Source organism: Nesoenas mayeri (genome assembly GCF_963082525.1).
Source record: "Nesoenas mayeri genome assembly, chromosome: 3".
Taxonomy (NCBI): domain Eukaryota; kingdom Metazoa; phylum Chordata; class Aves; order Columbiformes; family Columbidae; genus Nesoenas; species Nesoenas mayeri.
Genome location: NC_137544.1, coordinates 121,743,996 through 121,767,189, shown reverse-complemented (window position 1 = coordinate 121,767,189; position 23,194 = coordinate 121,743,996). Strand labels below are relative to the sequence as shown.

General features: G+C 50.3%; 1 protein-coding gene across 5 annotated transcripts in view; it reads right to left on the bottom strand.

The window, feature by feature from the left end:
- RIN2 (Ras and Rab interactor 2) overlaps nucleotides 1–23,194 on the bottom strand; it is a 55,011-nt gene that overhangs the window by 14,744 nt on the left and 17,073 nt on the right. For 2 of the 5 annotated variants that reach the window (XM_080342679.1, XM_080342683.1), the window contains exons 2-8: nucleotides 22,024–22,115; nucleotides 17,260–17,354; nucleotides 12,096–12,288; nucleotides 11,230–11,341; nucleotides 8,508–8,580; nucleotides 5,703–5,794; nucleotides 1,652–2,797 (exon numbers count right to left, since the gene is read on the bottom strand). In XM_080342679.1, coding sequence (XP_080198805.1) covers nucleotides 1,652–2,797; nucleotides 5,703–5,794; nucleotides 8,508–8,580; nucleotides 11,230–11,341; nucleotides 12,096–12,288; nucleotides 17,260–17,354; nucleotides 22,024–22,080 — 1,768 coding nt within the window. In that variant the 5' untranslated portion in view covers nucleotides 22,081–22,115. Of the gene's footprint in view, nucleotides 1–1,651; nucleotides 2,798–5,702; nucleotides 5,795–8,507; nucleotides 8,581–11,229; nucleotides 11,342–12,095; nucleotides 12,289–12,833; nucleotides 12,887–17,259; nucleotides 17,355–18,960; nucleotides 19,060–22,023; nucleotides 22,116–23,194 lie in introns of those variants that run through there. The other 3 variants (XM_080342680.1, XM_080342682.1, XM_080342681.1) reach the window with 3 other exon arrangements.

Genomic DNA, 23,194 nt, shown 5'->3' with positions numbered 1-23,194 from the left:
AGGGCTACATCATAAAAAGGTCTCTATAGGGATGACTAAATCTTGCTGTCACATAGCTATCTGCTTAGATCAGCAACATCTGATGCTCCTGATCCACTGTTGTTGGCAGGCCCAAGCCATAGGCAGTTCATGATTCAAAAGCAAGTTCTTCCTTTGTTTACCTTGCTTTGTAAAGTAATTGCATCTAATCAAATGATCAAAGCCAGACTTCTGTCCCCGAAGAAAACCAATGTAGTTTAGTTATTACGTTTCGCAGCTCATGCTGCTCCACACTACAGAGACATTACAAGCAGACAGCATTTTGCCAGTCTTCAGAGACACACGGTCCAATTTAACCACACCCTGACAACGAGAAGCACAAGTCCAACCAAGCTTTCACAAATCTACCAGCACACCAAATCCGTACTTCCTTGTCCCATATTCAGCGCTCTGCAGACACCCAGGCGAAAACGCGCCTGCACCTCTGCTCAACTCGCCGTTTTTTTCTTCCATGTAACACCCACATCATGTTCTTTATTATTCTAGCAAGAACAATACATGCCTTTGAAAGAGTCTCGGTGTCAAGGATCCTTCATAGCGTTGTACCTGCTGTAGCAGTGCTCCCTGCTTTGGCCTGACTTTGTGTATATGAAGCTGAGGCGACAGGACAACACTTGCTCTCCATCGAGGACAGAAATGTCGACACAAAATCAGCCTCTAGTCCCAGAGAAAGAACAATCTGCCAGCTTTGCAGTGGGCCAGCTGCTGGGACACCGAGGTACAGGAGAAAAACAAGCAAATTAGGACTGAGCTGAGCTCACAAGGAAAGTATTCTGCCCTGAGGGATGTTTATCTCCTAAACGTGGCTTATAGACTCCTTAACAAATACTGCTCAGACTGGGCAAGATAGAGAAGCACTGAGATTTTATGCAGCAACAATGATTTCTCTTTTGTGGATGCACAAGTCTCTCTCTGTTGTTAAAACATGTATTCAAACATATAGCTCATCTGCAACCATTTATTAACACACACATGTAACAAAGAGGTATAGAAATCTTGGGATTAGCAGCCCCTTCTCACTCTTGCACACATTTGTGTTGAACTATCATATATCTTTGCACTTAACTTCAAGTGTGGGGACAGCACAGCCTTGCTGGGAGTGAATGAGAACATTTGGAAGAATGACATTTATTTCAAAAGCGAGTTGCTAAGAAATGTGCCTCTGCTCTCAACTGCCACGGGCTTTGAATAAATTCTGCTTTCATGGCTACATTCCATATGGTTAAAATTGGCAAAGTTTTGGTCCAAACATCTAGAACTATTTCAGCCTAATTCAGGGGAAAAATACACGTACGCTAGCAAACAAAGGATCCTGTATTGTTAACAGCACAGCAGCTAAAAAACCCAAGTAATAATCACAGGCAAAAAGTCCACACTGTAGCTATTTTAAGGATAATTATTATGAACAATCTGTAGCTTAGTCCCTCTGAGTCGCTGGGGCGATTTCGGGCGTGGGGGGGTGGTAATGTTTTGTTTTAAGACTGAAATGCGCAATGGCTCCAACTCGGCTAGCAACGTCAACCCCACCCCTCCGAACCCTCAGAAGTGCATCGCTATAAACACAGATCACACATTTTCACCGCGGCCCGAAACACAGGACAGCGTTTCTTACCTATTTGGTCCTCGGGAATAAGCGATTCGATCGGGGGATCAAGTTCGGAGCTTTGGGACAAGTAGTTCTTGACCTGGGTCATGAACTGGCGAATCGTCTGCAGCATGTCAGTGCTCGAAACATGGCACTCCTTGTTTTCCTGGAGAAAGCTGACGTAGTCCTGCACTAGGCATCCAAAGTAAGTGCGTTTGTCCTGGGACATCTCTGCAATCTTCTTGATCATCCTCTTCTCGGGGGTCATGAAGGAACTGAAAACTCCGCTGACTTTCCGTAGCTGAGATTTCACAATCTTGGGGAGAACAAAAGAGCTGTTTCTTTTCTTCTTGGGCTTCAGCGGGGGTGCCATGCTCTCCTGGTCGCTCTCCCCCTCGAAGTCCTCCAGGCTGCTGTTGGTGTCCCCCTCGTAGCCGAACAGCGGCATGCTGCGGTCGAAGTCCAGCGAGTCGGACGAGGAGGTGGAAATGCTCATGTCGCTCAGGCGCTGCCGGCCTCCATTCCAGGGCGGCTGTGACTCAGCGCCCGCAGCTCCCGCGCTCTGGGCGGCCGCCGGAGCCGGCTGGGGCAGGGGCTCACCCGGGCCGCCCAGGGGCTCACCCGGGCCGGCGGCCTCGGGGACCCGCCCTGCGCCGCCGCCAGGCCGAGCCGCCGCGGCCCCGGCGCTGCCCTCCAGCTCCGAGCAGGCAGCCTGCTTCTTCAGCCGAGGAGGCGGAATAGGGGCTGGTTTATGCTGCAGCGAAGCCAAGCCTCTCTCTTTCTTATGGTTGGCTGTTTCTGGCATGCTCGCCTGCTTTATAGTCCTGGAAAGCTGTGGACTCGTGAAGATGCTATTAATAGAAGGAGGTGGCGGCCGGGGCGGGGGGGAGCGAGGCCTCGCGGTGCCATTCGCGTCTGGAGCTCTGGGGCTCTGCCTTTTCAGACTTCCACTGACGTCCTGGCTGTGCACTTTTAAGAAGAGGGGATTAATGAAACACAGCGCTCCGTTGGTCTGGCTGCACTCCAGCTCCGAAGGCGTTCTGGTTCGTATAGAATGCACTCCATTTATAAGGCAGAGCTGGCGCGGGTCTTTACAGGCACCGTCCAAAGGCGCAGGCCTGCGGGGAGCTGAGGGGTCTGCGGGGCCGCTGTTAGCCGCAGAGCTCCAAAAGCCTAAAAATCATCATGGCGTTAGCGTAAGAACATGAAACAGCATGCAGATGGCTTTCACAACATTCAGCTCAACATCGCCAGTTTCAAGTATTAAGAAATTTAGGCAAGCTTTTATTAATTCAAGGGGAATAAACCCAACTTCTGAGTGAGCCACCAGACAGAACTGCGAGCTGCACTCCTGGGGCTGCTCCTCCTCATCTATAAATACCATGACCAATGCATAGCTTTGTGTCAGCCCACCGAACTTAGCTTAAAAATAAACTAAGAATCACAGCACAGAGCGGAGACCGTAACAGAGTAATTCTTACCAACTTGAGACTGAAATGAACATAAACTACTTACTAGCATCTCACTCAGGAGAAATAAGCCTAGATTCTCAGCTAGTATTAATAAGCTCACTCCATTAAAGACAACAGTTGGGTTGATCCACACCAGCTGACGGTCACTTACTCAATAAAGACTTTGGTTTGGTTTGATAGTAAACAAATGAAGCTACACACAAAAGACAGCTTGGGTCCTGCGGCGGTGGCGCACACGCCATGCACAGCCATGCGGGGGAAGCGCTCGCGCCGGCGCGCTGGCCCGCAGCCCCGCCTTGGCGATGGCCACGCCGCTTGTCTGAGCCTTGGGCTCTCAGCAGCACACAAACAGACCCGCACCAGCGCTGGGGAAAACCTGCGCTAAACCAGCAGCTTCCAGCTGCAGCTTCTGCTCTGTCCCAGCAGAGTGTCAGTGACTTTGTGAAACAGTCAACCATAAAACCCGTCAGCTCCTGAAAGCGTGAAGAATGACAGCAGACAAGCCCTCGAGGACAGCAATCAGTCTGAAATAAGGGAGGAACACCAGAGGAGGGAGAGTTTGCTAAAATGTGTAGGCCCATAGAGTAAGGCTGCCTCATTTGGGCTGCTGAGCAATGACACCTGGGCCTGATGGCACCAGTGCCAAACCCTCCCCACCAGGGGCCAGGCCTGCCCGCCATGTCTTGCCCCCGGGGCAGAAGGCAGGAAACGGCCCCGGTGACAGGCGGTGACAGGCCAGTGAGCACGTGCAGGCACACACATACTTCTCTACACAGTCATGCAATGCTGCTGTTCTCCAGCTCCATGACTGCACATCCTGCGTGCAGCCCCCTCAGCAAGCTGCCCTGGCATGGGGGCTGCTGCAAACACACGAGGTAACGCTGCTGCAGGTGAAACACAAGAGACCCAGAGGGGGAATCTTATGCTCAGCACATCAAACCTTACAGGCTGGCAACAGCCTCGAAACCTTCACCGCTGTTTCTTGCTGGTGTGGTTTGCTGGGCTACATGCTGCTGACCTGCCTCGTTCAGTTCTGCTGAGCCTACAGCACAACAGAGCTCTGACCGAGCTACAGCCCTCTGTGTTCGGAACAGGGTGTTTTGTGCCTACGTGTTGCTTAAGGAAAGCTCAGGCTGAACAGGAAGGGCCCTTGGGAGTTATTTTGGGCACCTCCTGGGTGCACTGTGCTGAGGGGCTGGCTTCCTGGCGTGCTCTTCTGCACATGACACCTAAAGCTCCATCAAAATCTCGACTTTGTTGTCTGCTTTTTGCTCAAAGAAACTGTGATCTTGATCTGGTGTACAGTAGGTAATTGATCCCAAGTACACCAACCGCATATTTAGAGACTGATCCTCCTCAGCTTTGAAGCGTATTAGCTTAAAGAAACACCACCTGCGATGTAGACAGACTGTTCAGGAGCAAGACTCGCCCTGCAGCAGTGGTGCTCTCAGGTACTGAGGACAGATGGTTAGTCTGCAGAGCCTGCTCAACACCACCATCACCTCCTACGGAGAAACTCACCTGACGTTACTTTAAGGCTTCTAGGTGTTACTGGGAGGCTGCCTTCACTACACTATCCCGGTCAGACTCTTTTTCTGTCCAAACATTCACCTAATCAACGTTTCCGTGTTTGTCCCTATTCCCATGAAAATCCATACTTTCATGCAATTACCAGATAATCAGTGCAGAAGTTATTTTTCTCTTCTCTAAAACAAATCCCTTAATTGCATTGCTACTGCAGCAGAACCAAACAAAAAGCAGTGCAATACCGCCCTGTGCATGGCTTTGCTGCAGAGTCCCACCAAACAGTTCTAGAGAGCCCCATGCTAATATGCTGATTTAGTGAGGACCCGCTTCTAAATCAAAGATGATTCAAAAATCTGCCGGGACAGAGAATGCTGACAGTCAGCCCTGCCTTCTGCAAAAGGAAACGAGGCCGTTCTGCGCTTTGCAGGAGTTGCTCAACGATCCGTTGGGGTGGAGCCGATGCTTCAAATCTCGCCAGGCTTTGCAAGCTCAAAATAGGGTTTACAATGAGCCTGCATTTGGTTGTAGCCGTCAAGCAATGCACGGACATGTCCTTGCATTTCCTTTTGCTATTTTAAAAATATCACCAAACCAACATGCACGGATACATTATGCAGATCCTATGCATACAATCCTCCTTCAGTTAATATGCTACTGCATTGCGCTGCTTATCTCAAAAATCACCACTGTAAGGTGCGCTGTCCATCTGAGCAGAAGCTGTTTGGCAGCGAGCCGCAGCCCCTGCACCGGCCACCGGCCACCGGCCAGCCCGCCCCGCGCCCCGCGCAGCGCAACGCACCGAGCCCCCCTGTGACCGTGGGACGCGCTTCACCCAGGGCTGCCCAGAGAGGGGGCAGAACAAGGAAGGACGGAAGCTACAGTAACAAAAATATCACAGGAGGAAGGAAGAGCAGCCAGGTCACCATTTGGCAATTACAAGGTTCCCAGTAAGAGAAGCTGCCTTCCTAAATTAAATCTGTATCATCACTGACCAACATGAACTACCTACTAGCACAGACTATTTCTTTGAGCTTACAGCAATGCTACAGAGAATGACATCTACGTAGAGAATCACTTACTTAGTCCAAGCTGAGCAATCTCTTCAAGTTCAGCTTCTGTCCTTGCTGCAGCAATAGCATGAGGCAACTTCAGAGTGAATGGAAGGACATCCCTGTTGTTGAAGAGAAAAATAATGCTGGTTGTTGCAACAACATCCATAGTTGTAAAAGCATTCGTTTTCAGCACTGGCAGTGGCTGAGCTCCAGTTCTTGTTTACTTTTTGAGCTATGGCGGGTACAAGAGTCATAAATACAGCGAACAGTAAAAACGTTACCAGTCTCGGGGCTCCTTTGCATTGGAAAGTGGTGCGGGATGCAAACGGCAGCCAAGCCCCCCAGGACTTTCTTTGGGCTCATTTCCACTGAGCCATCCAATATTTGCTCCCACGGCAGCAGATGCTTTTACAGCTGGTCTTTCCAAGCACACCAGTGAGACGCAAAAGTGTTACCTGCCCATAACCCTTCAATGAAGCTTCTTATTTTCTGAATATGCTGTTGATTGCTCTCAAAATTGAATTCCACTTCTCAGAATAAAAATCTAAAAAGTACCTGGTTAGCTACCCTAAAAATTCCTAAGCTAGGATGTTTTGGTACTACTCTGTCCTAGGCTGAAAACACGCTTCACTTAAGAGAGTCTTCATCATTTATTCTCATCTGTGTTTTTTCTTCACTGCATACAAAAATTCAGTGGATGCTGACGAAGGGAGATGCATGAGTGCATGAACAACATAAGCCAGATCCAGTGCAAAAAGCTTTTAGACAGAGATTTTAAGGGACAAATCTACGTAACCATATGTACCCTGTATGAGCACTACCATCAACAAACACTGTACCTCCTGCCTGCCCACCCTCAAACAACAGTGCGTGCTAAACTGCAGAGTCTGTAGTAGAAGGACCTACGTAGTACAAGTAAATGAGAACAAATGGAGCACAGGAATCCTACATACATCTAATGTCAGCATATGTTTTTTTAGGGCTGTGAACAAGCCAACCATCTGTTGCAGCACAGAGAGGCTGTGGGTCTTCATCACATCAATATTCTCTATGTTGTATGTTAACTTGTTGAAAACACAGGATCTCGTAATGCCACTCATTCAAATCAAGCATATGTCCGAGACTGATACACTAACTAAAAAGTATTTGGAAAGATTCCTTCAATATTGTACCAGAGATAATCTAGAGTCTAGAATATCATAATGGACTTAATACAAAGATAAGGAACCCTGGACTCCTCGAACAGACTATCCATTGAAAGCAATCCTCCCTGGTTTGGGGAAGTGCCCCCGGTGTGCTGTGATGTACCACAGGGTACTCTCTCTTTCTCACAATAGCCACCTATCTGCTTTCCCTCTACGAAGCCCACGAAGCTACGAAGTGAGCTTCATTTACTGAAATCTCTGGGCAGTTTTGCCACTGAAGTTCTATTTATTACTGGTCTCTGTGGCTGGGTTTGCAGCTCAGTTGTGTTTAAGAAGATGCACTAGGAAAGGTTAACACCACGTCTGGCTGTGGTCACCACTCTTTCCACTTCCTTCCCCAAAGGGTAACCAGAAAAGGAACAGAGCGACAAGGCGGTGACGAGGCTGGTCGAGCAGCGGTGCGTGCGCCTCCTGCACGGGAGGCGCGGCTGCGGCAGGACGCTGAATCCTCGCGTGGCCGACAAACACCACCACGAACACTGAGGCCACCTTGCAGGAAGAGGCTCTCAGTTACGAGACTCACACGCAAGGCAACGATCTACCGTGTGTTTGTGCGCTTACTTTTAGCAAATTCAAAGCAACCTGGAGCCCTCAGTGAAAGATAAGGGACAAGCTAATATGAAGAAATGCACATTTGCTGCTCGCTCCCTGCAGGCTCTGAGAGTGAATTCACCAGAGCCTGGCTGGCGCACAGAACTGACAGGGTGACAGGATAAGGAACCTCTCCTCATTAACGTGCTTTCAATGCAGCGTCAGCTCACCCATCATCTGAGTGCTGGCCAGTTACGTGAGTGGCACGAACACTTTTTTCACCCCACGCATCTACAGCTGGCGGAATGGAGGTCTGTGACAAATGGGGTCTAGATGCTCCACCACAACCCAAAACGGTGAGCGCAGCAACCCGAGCGCACCCCGGGTGAGCGCCTCCCACACCACCGACCAGCACCAAGTGCCGACCTCACTGCGACGGAAGGACCAAGGGCGTCAGAGTCACCTCTCCCCTCCTTCAGAAAACACACACGTGTGCGGTCTGGCCGTGTCCTGCCCATGGATACATGTCAAAGGCTTGAGCATCGGTACAGAAGTTTTCACCAGTAAACCAAATTCAAACCGAAAACAACTTAAAAGATTAAAAACAGCAGCTATTTTTTTCTCTATATACTAACTGGAAAACAAGTCGGGCAACAATAAACAGGCCATTTTTGTTGTTCACAATTTACATTCACATCTCTCAGTTGTGATATTCTACAATGTGATCTGACATTTTTTCACTATGCTCAAAAATGTGTTTTACTAGCAACTCCAGTAAACGCACACTGCGAGACAGTTCACTGCGCGTGTTACACGAGCGGCAGAGCAGTTAAGCATTACAAGGCATCAGCTAAAGTTCGACTTGGCAACACCTCGCAGTTGGGTGGGTAATTAACATCAGCCTTCCAGTAATCAGTAACAAATGAGACAGAGACTTGCTTCCAGTCCTCACTTCTTATTTCTCCCGTTTCCTTCTAAGACTACCCAGAAATATTGACAGATTTGCAAGGCAGATCTCACGCTGAACCGAGTCCTTGAGCCTCTCATTTTTCAAGACAGTCCAGCAAAGGCAACTCAGAACCCGACACCGCCTTACCTGCTAATGCAGTAGAAAGCAATGAGCCTGAACAAATCCGCAAAGCTTATTCCAGACCCCTCCAGGGAAAATGCTGCAAAGAAAGTTACAAAAAGGAAAGAATCACACATCTATCCACCATTTCTTACAAAAGCTTAATAAAATGCATCTCAGATTTATGCATAAAATTATTGTAAAACTATACAAAAATTATAAAACTGGCGACAGTGTGGTTAAGAGGAAATGGTGTGGAGGTGTACACGTCTCTGATACAAGAATATACGGACAGTCTTGGTGGTAGGTTTGTTTTTGTATTCCAAACATATGGTCTAATTCCTGGTAAAGAGAGCAGGTGTGATTAGAATTGCACATTTTGCTAATAGACAATAAATCAATAACTGAGGCTTTGTTTGCCCGGTGCACTAATGTACCTAAGTTTAAATCTCTTATTTCCTTCTCTTACATTCCATCCTGCTCACTCGTCTTCTCCCCACGCGTTAGCACCTAACGGGAGATGATAAATTTGCACTCACTTCAAGAAAACCATTTAACTTGAAAGCCCATTAAAAAAAAATCCCTCAGACAATCCTGCTTTGCTCCATTTCCTTGCACAATAGGTGAGCAAGACATGAGCAATGCCTTTCATTTTTTCCCGCCCCATACCCTTGCTTCTTATTGATATGAATACTTGTTCACAGTAACAACGACAAAGAAGTGGTTGCCACCTCTAAGCTCTCTGACTGCAGTGGCAAATGCCACCCAATGATTACAAAGATGAAGCAGAAGCAGCTCCCAGACGTTCCACCTCCGGACGCGACTGCGAGTGCTCATGAAACGTAACGGCGGTGCGCGATGGGTCCTGAGGCGCAGGCCGCCGGCCTCTCGCAGCCTCCGACAGCTTCTGCAAAGGGTGCACGTGAAGCCCGAGGTGGCCGCAGCCCACGCCGAGCTCGGAAGCCGGACGAAGCCCCGGCTGGCGCGGCGCACACCGGCGCCGTTTCCCCGGCGGGGGAGCGCTGCTGGAGCACATCTGCCACCGAGGGCACGTCCCTGCCGAAGACGCTTCAGACGGAAATGGGGCAGACTCCTGGGCTTGAGGGGGAAGCCAAAATCCAAGCGGCGGCTTTGGACACCTCAGCAATGCCTCTCAGCAAGTAGCGAAGGAGTAATGCTGTCAGTGCTCCATGCTGTAAGGCCACTGCCCCATGCCAAGGTTCCAGTGCTACTGACTGCACCGTCTGCACGTGAACCAGAGGGAAACTTCAGTCAGGCGCTGATCTTTCATCCAGACTCCACAACCTGGTCACTCATGCGGTGGAAAAGGGGATTTCTTTACGAGCGACGCTGACAGCGCAGCCAGCACGCCGGTGACCGGGCCGTGCCGAGGGGTGAGCGCGGTCCCGGCTGCAGCCAAAGCCGCAGCTGTGACCGGTGAGTAAAACGCCAGTAGACACTTCCCCCTTGTGGTAAAGTTTTCTTCATGAAAGAATTTATTCATGTTGTTATCCCATTCTCTAGATGAGGGAGAGGGAATTCCTTAGTGTAACAGCCTACGAACTCAGCCCCTCGTCCAGCTGCCATTGGTAACCTCCTCCGGTCTCTGCCATGCCTGTTTGCGACTGGAACCAAACCAGACACAGAGAATTAACTTCTTGTTGCTGGGGGCAGGAAAGGGAGAGGTAAAAAGGAAAAAATCAGGTAAAACTGTCTCAGTTTGCTAATGCTGCAGACTCTCTGCTTCAGGGAAGTTTCACTGAAGTTGTTGCTGATTTTGTCCAGTTTTCACTTTCTTGTACAAATGAACCATGTGCTCTCCTTGCAGTTTCTGCACCACCTACACGCACCAGCTGCAGCTTCCTTTTTGCAGTCCTGTACCTTGGACCTATTTTTCACACTGTCCCTCTAAAGAGATGAGGGCAGTATTGTTTTGAAACTGACCAGACTAACATTTGCTCATTTCTATTAGAAAACAGGGAACAAACATAGTTGGAATTAAAAAGAAAAATCATTGATCTCACATCAGAAACAGTTCCAAAGGGTTAAAATCCATCTAGTTATTACATTAAAAGAAAAACAAACAAACAAACCACCCCACAACCATCAAAAAAGCCACACTCAGATCTGATGAGAGAACTCATGACAGAGTTGCACCCAAGAACAGTCCCCCGGGTACAAGAAAATGCAAGGACATTCACTGACAGCAGACTGGATTAAGGACTGTGTTTCTACACAGGAGGGTAACTACCCCCAATAACCAATAAACCCTAGACCCAGCAGGTGCACGAGCGAGATATTCCAGCAGCGCCCGGCGCAGACATCAGCGCTGCCGCACATGTGCCCTCCCCGGGACAGCCCGGCCGCGCAGGGCCCTGTGCAGAGGGACAGCGCTGCCACACGTGTGCCCTCCCCGGGACAGAGCCCTGTGCAGAGGGACAGCGCTGCCACACGTGTGCCCTCCCCGGGACAGGGCCCTGTGCAGAGGGACAGCGCTGCCACACGTGTGCCCTCCCCGGGACAGGGCCCTGTGCAGAGGCAGCGCTGCCACACGTGTGCCCTCCCCGGGACAGAGCCCTGTGCAGAGGCAGCGCTGCCACATGTGTGCCCTCCCCGGGACAGCCCGGCCGCGCAGGGCGCTGTGCAGAGGCAGCGCTGTCTGTGCGGATCTGGCGTCATCTCGGGCGGGTGTCGCCAAAGCAGAGTGCTTGGAGACAAACAGCTGAGCAGTGTGTAACGCGCTACTTACTGTATGTGCTTTCTTTTATTGCAAATTCTTTTAGGCAGGACCCACAGTCACTGGGCAGACGCAGAGAGATGACTTTCTTCTGCAATCTCGCAGATTTCCTAACCAGAAATATCTGTTGTGGAGAAGGCAAAAGGACATGGCTTTAGCTTCATCACAGATGCCTGAATGGAGACATATTATAGACAAAAGGAACCAGAACAGCTTCAGTTCATGATCTCTGATCTATATAAAATGTTTCTCAATGTCACTCAGTCATTCCGGCATCAGGCTCAACAGCTTGGTGCAAAATGGCAGCAGAACACTTAGGAAAGTGTCTCATCCTTGTGTAACGCAGACACACGACACTCAGTCCATTACGCACGCCTCTGAGCTCTCCGGTTCAAGACACAGCAAGGCCCGGGCAGGCTCTGGAGGAGACGGATGGCACAGCCGTGTCCCTCCCGCGCCAGGGTGGGGCAGCGCTGGAAATCCGCCGCCAGCCTCACCCGAGCTGACAGGGCCTGCTTTCCATCCCAGCAACTTCAATGCAGGCATCAGCGGAGGACAGAACACCGGTGTTCCCCATCTATCTATTACTGTCTTGTTATGAGGGAAATACATGGGTCACTCAACCCTGGTTAGGTTGGAGTTGTAACTGCAGCAGTCTAGTTAGTCCAGTTCTCAGCTCCAGAGGACCCCAAACTAGTCCCCCACCATACCAGCCCAGGTACGGAGTCACACTCCAACTGGTCCAGCTGCCAAACGCTCAGGAAGCCCTCACTTGATTATCCGAAGCACAGAAGTGAAGGGGGGGTGTTGTTTTGTTTGGTTGGCTTTGTTTTTTTTGTTAACACTCGCATCAAATAAATCCAAATGCAAGTTCTTACCCCGGGAGGCTGGGCCTGCAGAATTTCCGTGGCTTCAGCATCATTCAGACCAAGCTGCAGCCACACAGGGTGAGTATGGAGGAGCTTGTCCAATATGCTCAGCTTGTTGGACAGGCTGTCGTACCCAGAGTCCCGGGGGCAGCTCTTTACATCGTTCTTCTCAGGAGAGACATTATCCATGTCCTTCACTGGTCTATGAAAAATAACATACACAACCAGACATGCTAAGCCCCTGTAAAGCACCACTCGGTTCAGACAACAGTTACCACAAAGCCCATGCACTGCTGGCACCCTGGACTGGTGTTTTTCCTACCGAGAATTCATATAATTAGCACACACAGAAATTCTCTTATCCACAAGACTTCTTTCTTTCACTTGTCCTCAACTTTAAACCTTAGCATTCTTCTACTGGTTTGTTGAAATTTGGCAATCAGTTCAGATACAGATGTATACGCATACATGGTTGACTGAAGATTTCACCCCTTTTCTTCATTATGTTCACATCTGGAAGAAACGTTTCTTCAAAGGTATTGATATAATTCAGATATTTTTACTCCCAGATAGATGGAAAAAACTGCAACCAACAGAGATCTTCTTCTGCCAGAAAAACCTGTTCAACACTGACAATGGGGCAGCCCACTACCTGCTGGAGACCACTGCGCCAAACCCAAGCACTTTCGCTGTTGGCTTGTAGGGACTATTTTCACAACAGAAGCCTACAAACCAGAATCACCTCACCGTGTCTCCAGGCTGCTGCCAGCGCTCCGCCAGCGCGGCCATCGTGCGGCTGCCTCGGCTCCCCTGTGCCAATGGGAGGCTGGGCACCTCGGTCAGGAGAAAACATAAGGAGAAAGGAGGGAGAGGAAAAAGAAAAAGGGATTAAATCCCCCAAATAACTCCCCTGAGTACAACTCCTGGAGGCTACAGACACTTGTTATGCATTAAAAATCCAAATCAATTGAACACTTTGAGAACTCCTTTTGCTATGCAAAGCTTCACCGTCACTGGTACAATATAGAATAGCCAGTAGGATCACACCTGTGCTGGTGGTTCAAGTTCCTCACTTGTCAGCTGAAGTGCATCCTGTGGTTCCTCCAGTACTAGAAACCACTGCAGAGCAGTTACCCTGGTGGCCGTTTTTGAGCGCAGACAAAAAGCACCCTGCGAGCTCAGGGTGACGCACAGCAGGCGCAGGCGAGCGCGGCGGGGGCTGCAGCGGCGGAGGGGGCCGGAGCGGCATGGGGGGCCGGAGCGGCAGAGGAGGGGGCCGGAGTGGCAGAGGGGGACGCTGGAGCGGCAGAGGGGGACGCTGGAGCCGCATTCCCCTGCAAACCGTCCCGCGGCTCCTCTGGACGGGCTGCCAGCGCCGTTAACAGCACTGACCATCCTCACTGCACCCACACTGGCGGGTGGAGACTTCACAAGCAGGGGAGCACTCAGTACTTCAGAACAAACAAAAATCCGCCCCTGCCCAAAACCCAACCCCAAAACAAACCCCACCAACCAAAAGGCTTTTTTCTAGTTTGGGGCAGCAACTTGCAGCATCTCTGGACAGGGCTGAAAAGGAAAGTAAAAGGGGTTGAGAACCTTCACTGCAGGATCAGATAAGAACAGGCACAATCATTCACACATTGATTACCTGGATCAGTTATCACCACCAGATCACCTATGTGCCTCTGCCTTCCTTTTTGTCCTCTTTCTCTGCTTATTTATGATGTGATGCCTTTTTGATTTGCAAGGCATCTATACTGCAGGGATCTTCCCTCCCTGAGTGTCAGAAGGTGTCAGTAATTGCCAATGTGCCTTCAAGGGGCACAAAACACACAGCAGCACGTTGTGTGCAGGGGGAAGCAGAGTTTGTGTCAGCAAGACAGAGCTCTGCCCCTGCCGCAATAGGAACCCTGCGTTCCTCTTCAGCCATGGTCCCAGCAGAACCTACACATAAGAATCTCCACAGAAGTCTCACTGTGAATCACAGCAGTGTTTTCATGAGCTGAACCTCCAGCAAATATTGCTCAGAAACTTTCCAGTCGCCTTCAGAGCGGGTTAGCAGTGTTACAAACCCGAGACAGCTGTGGCAAAGCGCAGGTTACACACTGACACTGGCTGCGGGTTTCACTGTGTGGAACCTGCTGCCCTTCCTGGGGCAAGAGGTGGAAACAAAGCTTGTTGCAGAGGGAACATGTCTGCAAGGGAAAGGCTTTTTGCCTGAAACAGAAGGTTACGTCCCGTGCAACAGAAGGTGTCCGCCCGGCGCCAGCTGCGGGGCCGGCACTGCCCGCACCGCCGAACAGCCTCAGCCCGCTCAGAGCCCCACGTGTGCGCGGGTCACAGTGCTCCTGCTCCCGCTCCGTACGGCTGGCCTGCTGCTGTCAAACACACCCAACTGTTACACATCAGGAGATTAATCTGAATAAGGAGCTGTCGAGTTTTTGGAACCTCCAGGTACCTATGTAAACAGTCCCTCCCACACGCGGGGGTGAGGAGGAATGCACCTGACGGACCCGATACGCACGCACCTCCTCGTGGGAGCCGCTTCTGCCCCCGAGGAAATAAGCCAAAGATGATGAGTATCTGATCATGACGAGACTTCCTGCCACTCCTGAACACTGCCAGGTCAAATGACCGCAACACACCTGAGCCAGGTCAGTATTAGCGTGTTAGTGCGATCTGCGGGAAGGTAAATGAGAAAAAACAGCACTTAAACATTATTTACTATCCGAATAACACATAAAGAGGACGAGAGAAAGGTCAGACTGGGTGGACCCTGGCAAAAGCTTTTGGGAAAGCCAGGTCTGGCAAACCAGACACCCTACGAGGAGCCACTTCCCAGGAGCGGGAGGTGAACGCAGCCCAGCGCCCACAGCCCAGCGCCCACAGCCCAGCGCCCACGGCTGCTCCTGCAGCCCAGCGCCCACAGCCCAGTGCCCACAGCCCAGCGCCCACGGCTGCTCCCGCAGCCCAGCGCCCACGGCTGCTCCTACAGCTGCTCCCACAGCCCAGCGCCCACGGCCCAGCGCCCACGGCCCAGCGCCCACGGCCCAGCTGGCACCACCGGCACCGGGGAGCTCAGGCTTATTCCTACAACCGCTTTAACTGATGATGGGGGCACTAAGCACCATCAAACCCTGACACAGGGGAGTTCAGAAATCTGTCACTTCTTAGACTGTAGAATTATTTGGAGTTGGGATGTGTGTGTAACTTCTTTGGAAACAACAGCGTGAAAGAAGAACCATCTGAATTCCTCTCAATGACTTGATTAACTCAAGTATACAGAACGAGTTGCTGTAATCTAAGCACTAGCAAAATCTGCTACCTATAATGCAACAATTTAATTTCTCTCCTGGTTTTACTTTTTTTTTTTCTATTTGGTTTAGTGGGGGTTCGGTTCGGTGGGGCTCTGGTTTGGTGGGGCTCTGGTTTGGTGGGGCTCTGGTTTGGTGGGGCTCTGGTTTGGTTTTTTTGCTTGCCTTTTTTTTTTCCACAGTGCCTCCCAATAAAAGACAATGTGACTAAGTCACCTTAAGCTCAAAGTTCAAATCAACCGCTTGCGGAAGGTCTGCTGCAACGCGGCAATGCTGCAACTCGGCAACGCGGCAACGCCGGGCACTACACTGGTTCCTCCCCAGTGGGAGATGAGTTTCAACACAACTCACAATGACTTAAATAAAATACAGAACTGAATTCAGTTATGTAATAATGGAAATTGCATTTCTCACTTTTTAATGTTAGCTTTACTTACAAATTTAAATAAAAATATATTTTTCATTCAAAATTAACAAATGCAGTTAAAAATCCATTATATATATATAAAAGTTAAAAAAATCCCCTAGATGTATAAAATAAGGAAATTTAATTGACTGTTTCGAGCTAAGTGTTTCCACCAAGATTTTAGAACTAGTAGATCTTGTATCTTTGAATACACCATACACATGAAAGACTAAGAAGCCTTTTCTTAGCCACAAATTAGGTAACACTTGTTGAAATTAATTAGCTGAAGCCACCAAAATGGAGAACGTAAACTGTCCACCCCTAGGAAAGAACTGTGCTTCCAAAAGCTCTAAACTTGAGTAACGTGCAGCCAGCGCCACGGCCAAGCACTGTCCTTGGTTCAGCTGCCTTACACGCTCACCACTCAGGCAAGGGTGCTGCTCAGTGTTCTGTCCAAACACTTCCAATACATACTGTAGACAGTTCTGTCACATTTCAGAAGTATTTATAGAAAGAGAAAAAGCTAAAAACACAGATGTAGTTCTAAATACCAAAATGTGATCAATTTCATTAACTCGCTGGTTGAAGAACGAAGCCCCAGCTCCGGGCGCACAGTCGGACAGAGCAGAATGCCGGCATCGGGCCGCTGCTTTCTGCTTGAAACAGGCATTTCAACAGCACGTACAAAGATACGTTCTCTTGTTAACGCAATGATTACAACACTGAATATCCTCCAGACGCAGATTTAACAGACTTCAGCGGTCACGGACAGCAGCCATAGCAAAGCCCAAATGCCGGAGTCCCACTATGCCCACCTACAGGCGCAAGTTTAACGTTACACATTTCCATAGCCCGCACCTGTATGCCGTGATCTATGTTAAAAAGCCAGAACCACATATCAAAACAGTTTAGGGTTAAAAAATGCCCCATCTACCTTTATTTTTTTTTTTAAACGTGTAAGTTATTCACATATAAATGAACTTAAACACATATCCCACAAAAGCATCAGCTCATAACAGTCAATATTTTACTTCCTAGCCTGAGAATGCAAATAAATCATGTTATTGTATGTTGAATCTTCACAGAGCCCCCTGAAGCAATGAATATTTTTAGCTTCTACGGTGTGAAGGCAAAGCTCATTGCCCTAGACAATGGGAACAACATCAGCAGTTTCCTGCTTTAGACATCCATCAGTGTCCAAGGCTTGTAACAAGGCAGCAAAGGGAAGTGCAGTTGCTTTTAGAAGATATTCAGGCAAATACACGGAACAACTGAACCTCTGGGCGCTCCTCCCGCACAAAGGCAAACGCCTGGAACCCAGAGCAGAGTTACCTACCCCCCCGTGCTGGTAGGATGGAAAGTGCCAGAACACAAGCCCCCGAGGAGAGAGCACCGTGACAACATCCCTGCCAGGGCACAGCTCCGGCTGCCACGAAAAGAAACACTTCATCACCTGCGCAAACCGGCAGATCCGTCCTCCGCCGTGAGGTCTGTCTGCACCATCTCCTGTTTCAGCTCTCCGATCTCTGAGGCAATTGTGTCAATGAGCTAGAAAGGGACAAAACACATGACGTCAGGTGAGTGGAAGAGGCGCGGAAACGAAGCCCGGGCAACGTCAGTCACCAGAGATTACACACTTCTGGTGTTTTAATTGCATCCTATTTGGGCTTCCCCTTGCAAAGGAAAAAGTAAGGGCTGGGGACAACTACAATCATTCATGAAGGACAAATATGTCTGGTTTGCACCTGTACAAAACCTCCCAGGTTGGCTGGCTTTTTAATTTGAATCTAGTAAATACATTATACAACAGATCAAAAGAACTAAATGAGTTCATCATTTGTAGCACTTACTTTCTCAAATTACACAGAAAAACATCATTAGAAGAGTTGCATCTGCAAGGGTTATTTCTGAAGGGACACCAAGCCAGCGTCGCGATATTGCGGTGGATGAAAAGCAACAACGCAAGAGAGGAACGGGTGGCTAAAAGTTTAACTATTCCAGCAGACGACGCGAGGCTCAGCTTCCAGTTTTCAGTCACAGCATTCCCCGAAGATGCTCCCTGTGCACTGTGAGAGCGCAAAGCTTTCCAAGCACCACGCAGCCAGGACTATGAGCAATGCAGCCGGGGTAAATACGTCAGGGCTTTCGCCACGGCTTGCAGGAGCCACCCCAGAAGGAAGGCAACGCCAGGCAGCAGCCGGCACACAACGCGGGTCACCGCCTGGAGCCTTACTACAGATGGCACGTGATTCACAGTGATCTGCAGCTACATGTGATGTTTGAAATATGAACTCATGAAGCTCACCATATTATTAAACGCTATTTGAGGATTTCATCTGTTACTGAAACAGATATATTGCTTGTTAGAACTCTGCTGCATTCAATACTGAATCTGGTCAGCAGAGCAGCCTTTTCATCGAGTTCGCAGTGCAACTCCAGTGCTCCGCGCACTGGTCACCCCGTGTGACCCCACTGCAGGGGCTGGCGGGGGGACCACGGGGGACAGGGAGAGTGAAACCAGAGGAACCTCTGGGGGGACCACGGGGGACAGGGAGAGTGGAACCGGAGGAACCTCCAGGGGGACCATGGGGGACAGGGAGAGTGGAACCGGAGGAACCTCCGGGGGGACCATGGGGGACAGGGAGAGTGGAACCGGAGGAACCTCCGGGGGGACCATGGGGGACAGGGAGAGTGAAACCGGAGGAACCTCTGGGGGGACCACGGGGGACCAGGGGGAGTGTGAAACCAGAGGAACCTCCGGGGGGACCACGGGGGACAGGGAGAGTGAAACCAGAGGAACCTCTGGGGGGACCATGGGGGACAGGGAGAGTGAAACCGGAGGAACCTCTGGAGGGACCACGGGGGACCAGGGAGTGTGAAACCAGAGGAACCTCTGGGGGGACCACGGGGGACCAGGGGGAGTGTGAAACCAGAGGAACCTCCGGGGGGACCACGGGGGACCAGGGAGAGTGTGAAACCGGAGGAACGTCCGCGCTCCCAGCTCCCTCCACTGCATGGAGCATGGGGAAACCTCAGGCAAATCACTGAGCACCGCAGAGACAGTCACTCTCAGAATAATCGAGCTGGAACTGACCACCTATTAGTTTTCAAGGGATTATCATCAAATCACTGACAGGGCTCATGCCAGCTCTACCTGCTAACAGATGTGTCTCTTTCAACAGTCTTCTTCAAGTGTCAGCTCCTGGCTTGAGGAGGAGACAGGCTGCTCGGCGATCCCCCGGCTTCTTTGGCGCAATCAGCCATTCAGGCAGAGAAGCCGACCAGGAACAAGGGGGGCAAGTGAATTCTCCACGGAGCGCCAGCGCCCGCCCGCGCTCCCCCGCGCCAGCTCAGGAGCCGCAGGCACGGGGACGCCGCGCGGCCCGCAGGCCGGGCAGCCAGCGCCAGGGCCGCTCGCCCGCCGCAACGGCAGCACCAGGAGACCGGCAGCCGCCCGGAGGCACGCAGGCACCCGGTATTCCTTGTGAGAAGCAGCGTGGGAAGCACCTGCTTCTGCTTCAAAGGCAGGAGGGGGAAACAGTAAGCAAAGCGGAGCAACCCTCTGTTATACATCAGCAGCTGCTTTTGAATCATAAGCTGCCAGCACCACGGCCCCGATGTCCTTCCCTATGAAACCTCCTGCACCAATAACTGCATGACAGCTAAGCTGCTGTTCCCCATGAACCAGGGGCCGGACATGACGACAGGATGAATCAGCTCAGCGTAAGTAGCTCCTCTTCATGTTCAACATCACTTTAGTCTTTGCACCCACAAGACCAGTCGCTGCCATAAAGAACCAGGACAGCAGAGTGTGCTGGGCCCTCCGGCACACCTACAGAGAGCAAGCGGCTCACGGGCCAACGGTCTGCACAACAAAAGAGGTTCTCAGCATCTTTCCGTGGCAAGCAGACAATACCAGGGTCTCCACAGAAGCACCGTGGGCTCCCAGCCGCTGCCTCAGCACCCGCATTGCTGCCACCTGGCTGCAACTGACTGAGCAGGGTTAACTGCCTTCAACCAGAGCCGGAAAACAACCAAAACCACAACCGTCCAACCAACAAACCACCACCAAACCCCACAAACAAGAAACCCTACAGAACAACTGCCTCCCAGAAGACAAAATCTTTGCGCACTATAGCAAAGAATTCTAATTCACGTGGTACTAAAAGCACAATAGCATGCTCAAAAACTCTAGCTGACACTCCACACTTCATGCTATCCTTTCATATATCAGTTTGACCCCAGGAGATGGAACAGACCAACAATGCAAAGGCATTGGAATGCTGTGTAACCTTCCTACGCTCCAGCCCTGTGGTTGGTTCCTGTGTTCACTCCAGCTACAAGCTACCAGAGCAGCGTGCTGCCTGACGCTTCCCAATGCCCGCTATCTGTACCTGCTTTGTACGGCTGTCACGCTCGGCCTCTGCAACACACCTGCCTCTCACATCTTTGTCTGGGGAAGGTACTTGCTCATATGATTAAAGTTCTTGAAAACCATTGTTTTAAAACAGATTTTAACTTATAAATGTTTTAAATCAGAATAGCACAAGGCACACACTGCAGAACAGTTTTACCTTGAACACATTGTAATCGTAACACTTTTTAATTTCTATGTCTGCCTTGAAGAGCTTGTCAGAAACTCTTTCCTGAGAGGAACTTTTCTGTTTAGGGATTTTATTTTTTGTTTTTCTAAATGTAACTTCAACAAAATGACGCATTTCAATCAATCTTATGCTCACATGCTGTTCTACAGACCAAATGCAGGGCGCAGGACAGCGCCCAGCCTGCTAGGGATGGGGAGGGGCTGGAAAAGGTGGTTGGGAGGCACCTTTCATTCCCACTGTTCTTCAGGGCCATTTCCCCGCCAGGTCTGCCTTGGGAAAATCTGGGACAACCTCCGTTTCTTAATTGGCAATGATTCTGGCGGCCTTAGGAGTCCAGTATCTTGAAACTGCCCAGGCATGCTGCACTCCTAACCATTTCGAGTAACTACAGCCATGACATCGTGAACAGGAGGCGCGCAAAACAGCTATTTCACCATCTATTTTTCACACAAGAATTACTTACACAAGGAGATATCAAAAGACTGCAGAAAATGGCACAGACACTTGCTTACAGCCTCAATGGCATCGTGATTCCTTCAGCACATGCGTAAGTGGCAACCTAGAAACTTTCCCCATAACTGACACAGCTTCTTGCTGTGATCTGACAACAGGACGGCTCTCCTGACCCAGCTGTGGACTGCCACCAAGCGACGTCAACGCTCGTGCTTATGAAATGTGAGACCTAACAAAAGCGTGTTGCAGAACGGGGAAGCAGCTCCTGTCCCCAGAAGACCCCGCTCACTGCTGACCACATGAAGCTCCGCGTGAGCCAAACAGGAAAACTCACCGCGGCCCCAAAAGGCCTCCGACTGGTCTCCAAAGCTTTACCAAACCTCACGCAGAGCAGGAGGCAGAACAGAGGACATGGCGACCCACGCTCACTTCTGCACCATGATCGTTCATGCCCGAGCAGATCTGGGGCCGATCACCCAAGGTAACCCTGCAGGAAGTACTGGGAAAAGCAAGACTAAGTCATCAAGTCTAATCCTTGACACAAGTTCCCAGAGACAGAAGCGACTTATAACTATGCAGAAGTGAAGCTGATCACAGCAGATGCACAGACCCCATGACTGCAGGCACCCAGCCTGAAGCACAGCCCTTCTCCAGCAGCTCCTGCCTGCCGGCCGAAATCAGATACTCATGCCCAGGGAAAAACGCATTTCCAGAGAGTTCTAGGGAGCGTTCGAAGGCGCTTCAGCTGGGGGCCCAGCCCCCCGGCAGCCCCTCCGGCCTGCGCCCCTGCTGGGCGCCTGAGCCCCTGCTGGGCGCCTGAGCCTTCCCGGGGCTCAGGAGAGCCCCGTCCTGCGCCGCAACACGCACCACGCTCACCCAGCTCACGAAACCTCAATAACTTCACGCCTGTGTAAAACAAAGCTTACGTTCTCAGCATTAGCAGCAAAGAAAGCCGCAGGCTGGTTTACACCGACTATTCTATTACATGCACAGGAAAGCAATATGAACATGAAATAAAAGGGTATAAAAAGAGATGTTCAATGAAGTTCTTCCCGTGTTACAAAAAGGGCTTGCTACGTATCACAGACAGCACTGCACTCTGCAGCAGTTGTTTCACATAAAACCAGGTGCTTTACGTTTTGTGTAAATACCCCATTTACCTTAAAGAAACTTCCTCTTTTGTCCAGACCACGGTCTTTCATTGTCAAAGATGACATCTTCCTGCACGGACTCCACTGCAGGCCTCGAGCTCCTAAAAGCAGAGACATTTTAATGGTTAGTCCAGTCTGCAGGAAATTCCTTTCTAAGCCACAGAAGCAGTCACAACAAGCCGCCTGCCAGACCCCTTTCTGTCAACAACACGGTGCCGCTGATCTCCTACCAGAGTCCTCACACCTCCCGTCAGTCTGTCCTTGTTCCATAAACTGCTTGAAAAAGACAGTGCTGCTCGGAGTTCCACGTCTGTTCCCTTCCCTGCACAGCTGACCCTGTAGCTCTGAGTAGATTGTGATGTGCTCATCAAAAAAGAATGCTAAAACATAACGATTGCTTTGTCTGTTTGCTTGACCTCAGCCTGCAGCACAAACAGAACCAAATGCTAGATGTCACTGCAATCGGTTCGGTTATCACCGAATTAACGGGGCTGCCCAGGAGGGGAGAAAAGAATCACCCACAAGGGAGAAAGCATATTACCATGAATGTGAAAAAATCCACACCAAAACAACCAAAAACCCACAAAACCAACCAAATCAAACCACCACAACCACTACCCCAGAAACCCTGCTTCAAGTTCCTAAAACGCTATTAAGTCTTCTGAGAGTTTGGTCCAAGAGAGAAACTGAAGATGCAGTTAGGAAGAATCTGCATTTTCCACCGTCATGTCAACTGAGTAAGTGGTTCAATACCCATAAGAATATAATAACACAGAACTAGAGCACGCGCGACCAGGACACGCACACAGAGGGAAACGCCACGGGCTGATCTGCGGCTGGCTGACAGAGCTCCTCTGGAGTCACAACCAGTTCACACCAACAGCTTGTGAACAAGCTTCTGAACGAAACCGGACCAAGTTCCACGGTTAAAACGTCCTTCTAGGGTTTTTAACAGTGAGCTCATAATTACATTTAAGCATCCCAGCTCTTCTCCTCACTCACATTTACTGACCGCGTAGCAGTCAGTTACGCTGGAGGTTTCAGTCCCCTAAGCGGCAAATATCACAGGTGCAAAACACCCCAAAGACAGAGCGCCAGCTCCTGCAATACAGAAACTGGAGTTCAAAGGAGAACGCTTAGCGGCAGCGCTGCAGGTGGAGCCTGAGCCAGCAGAACAGCT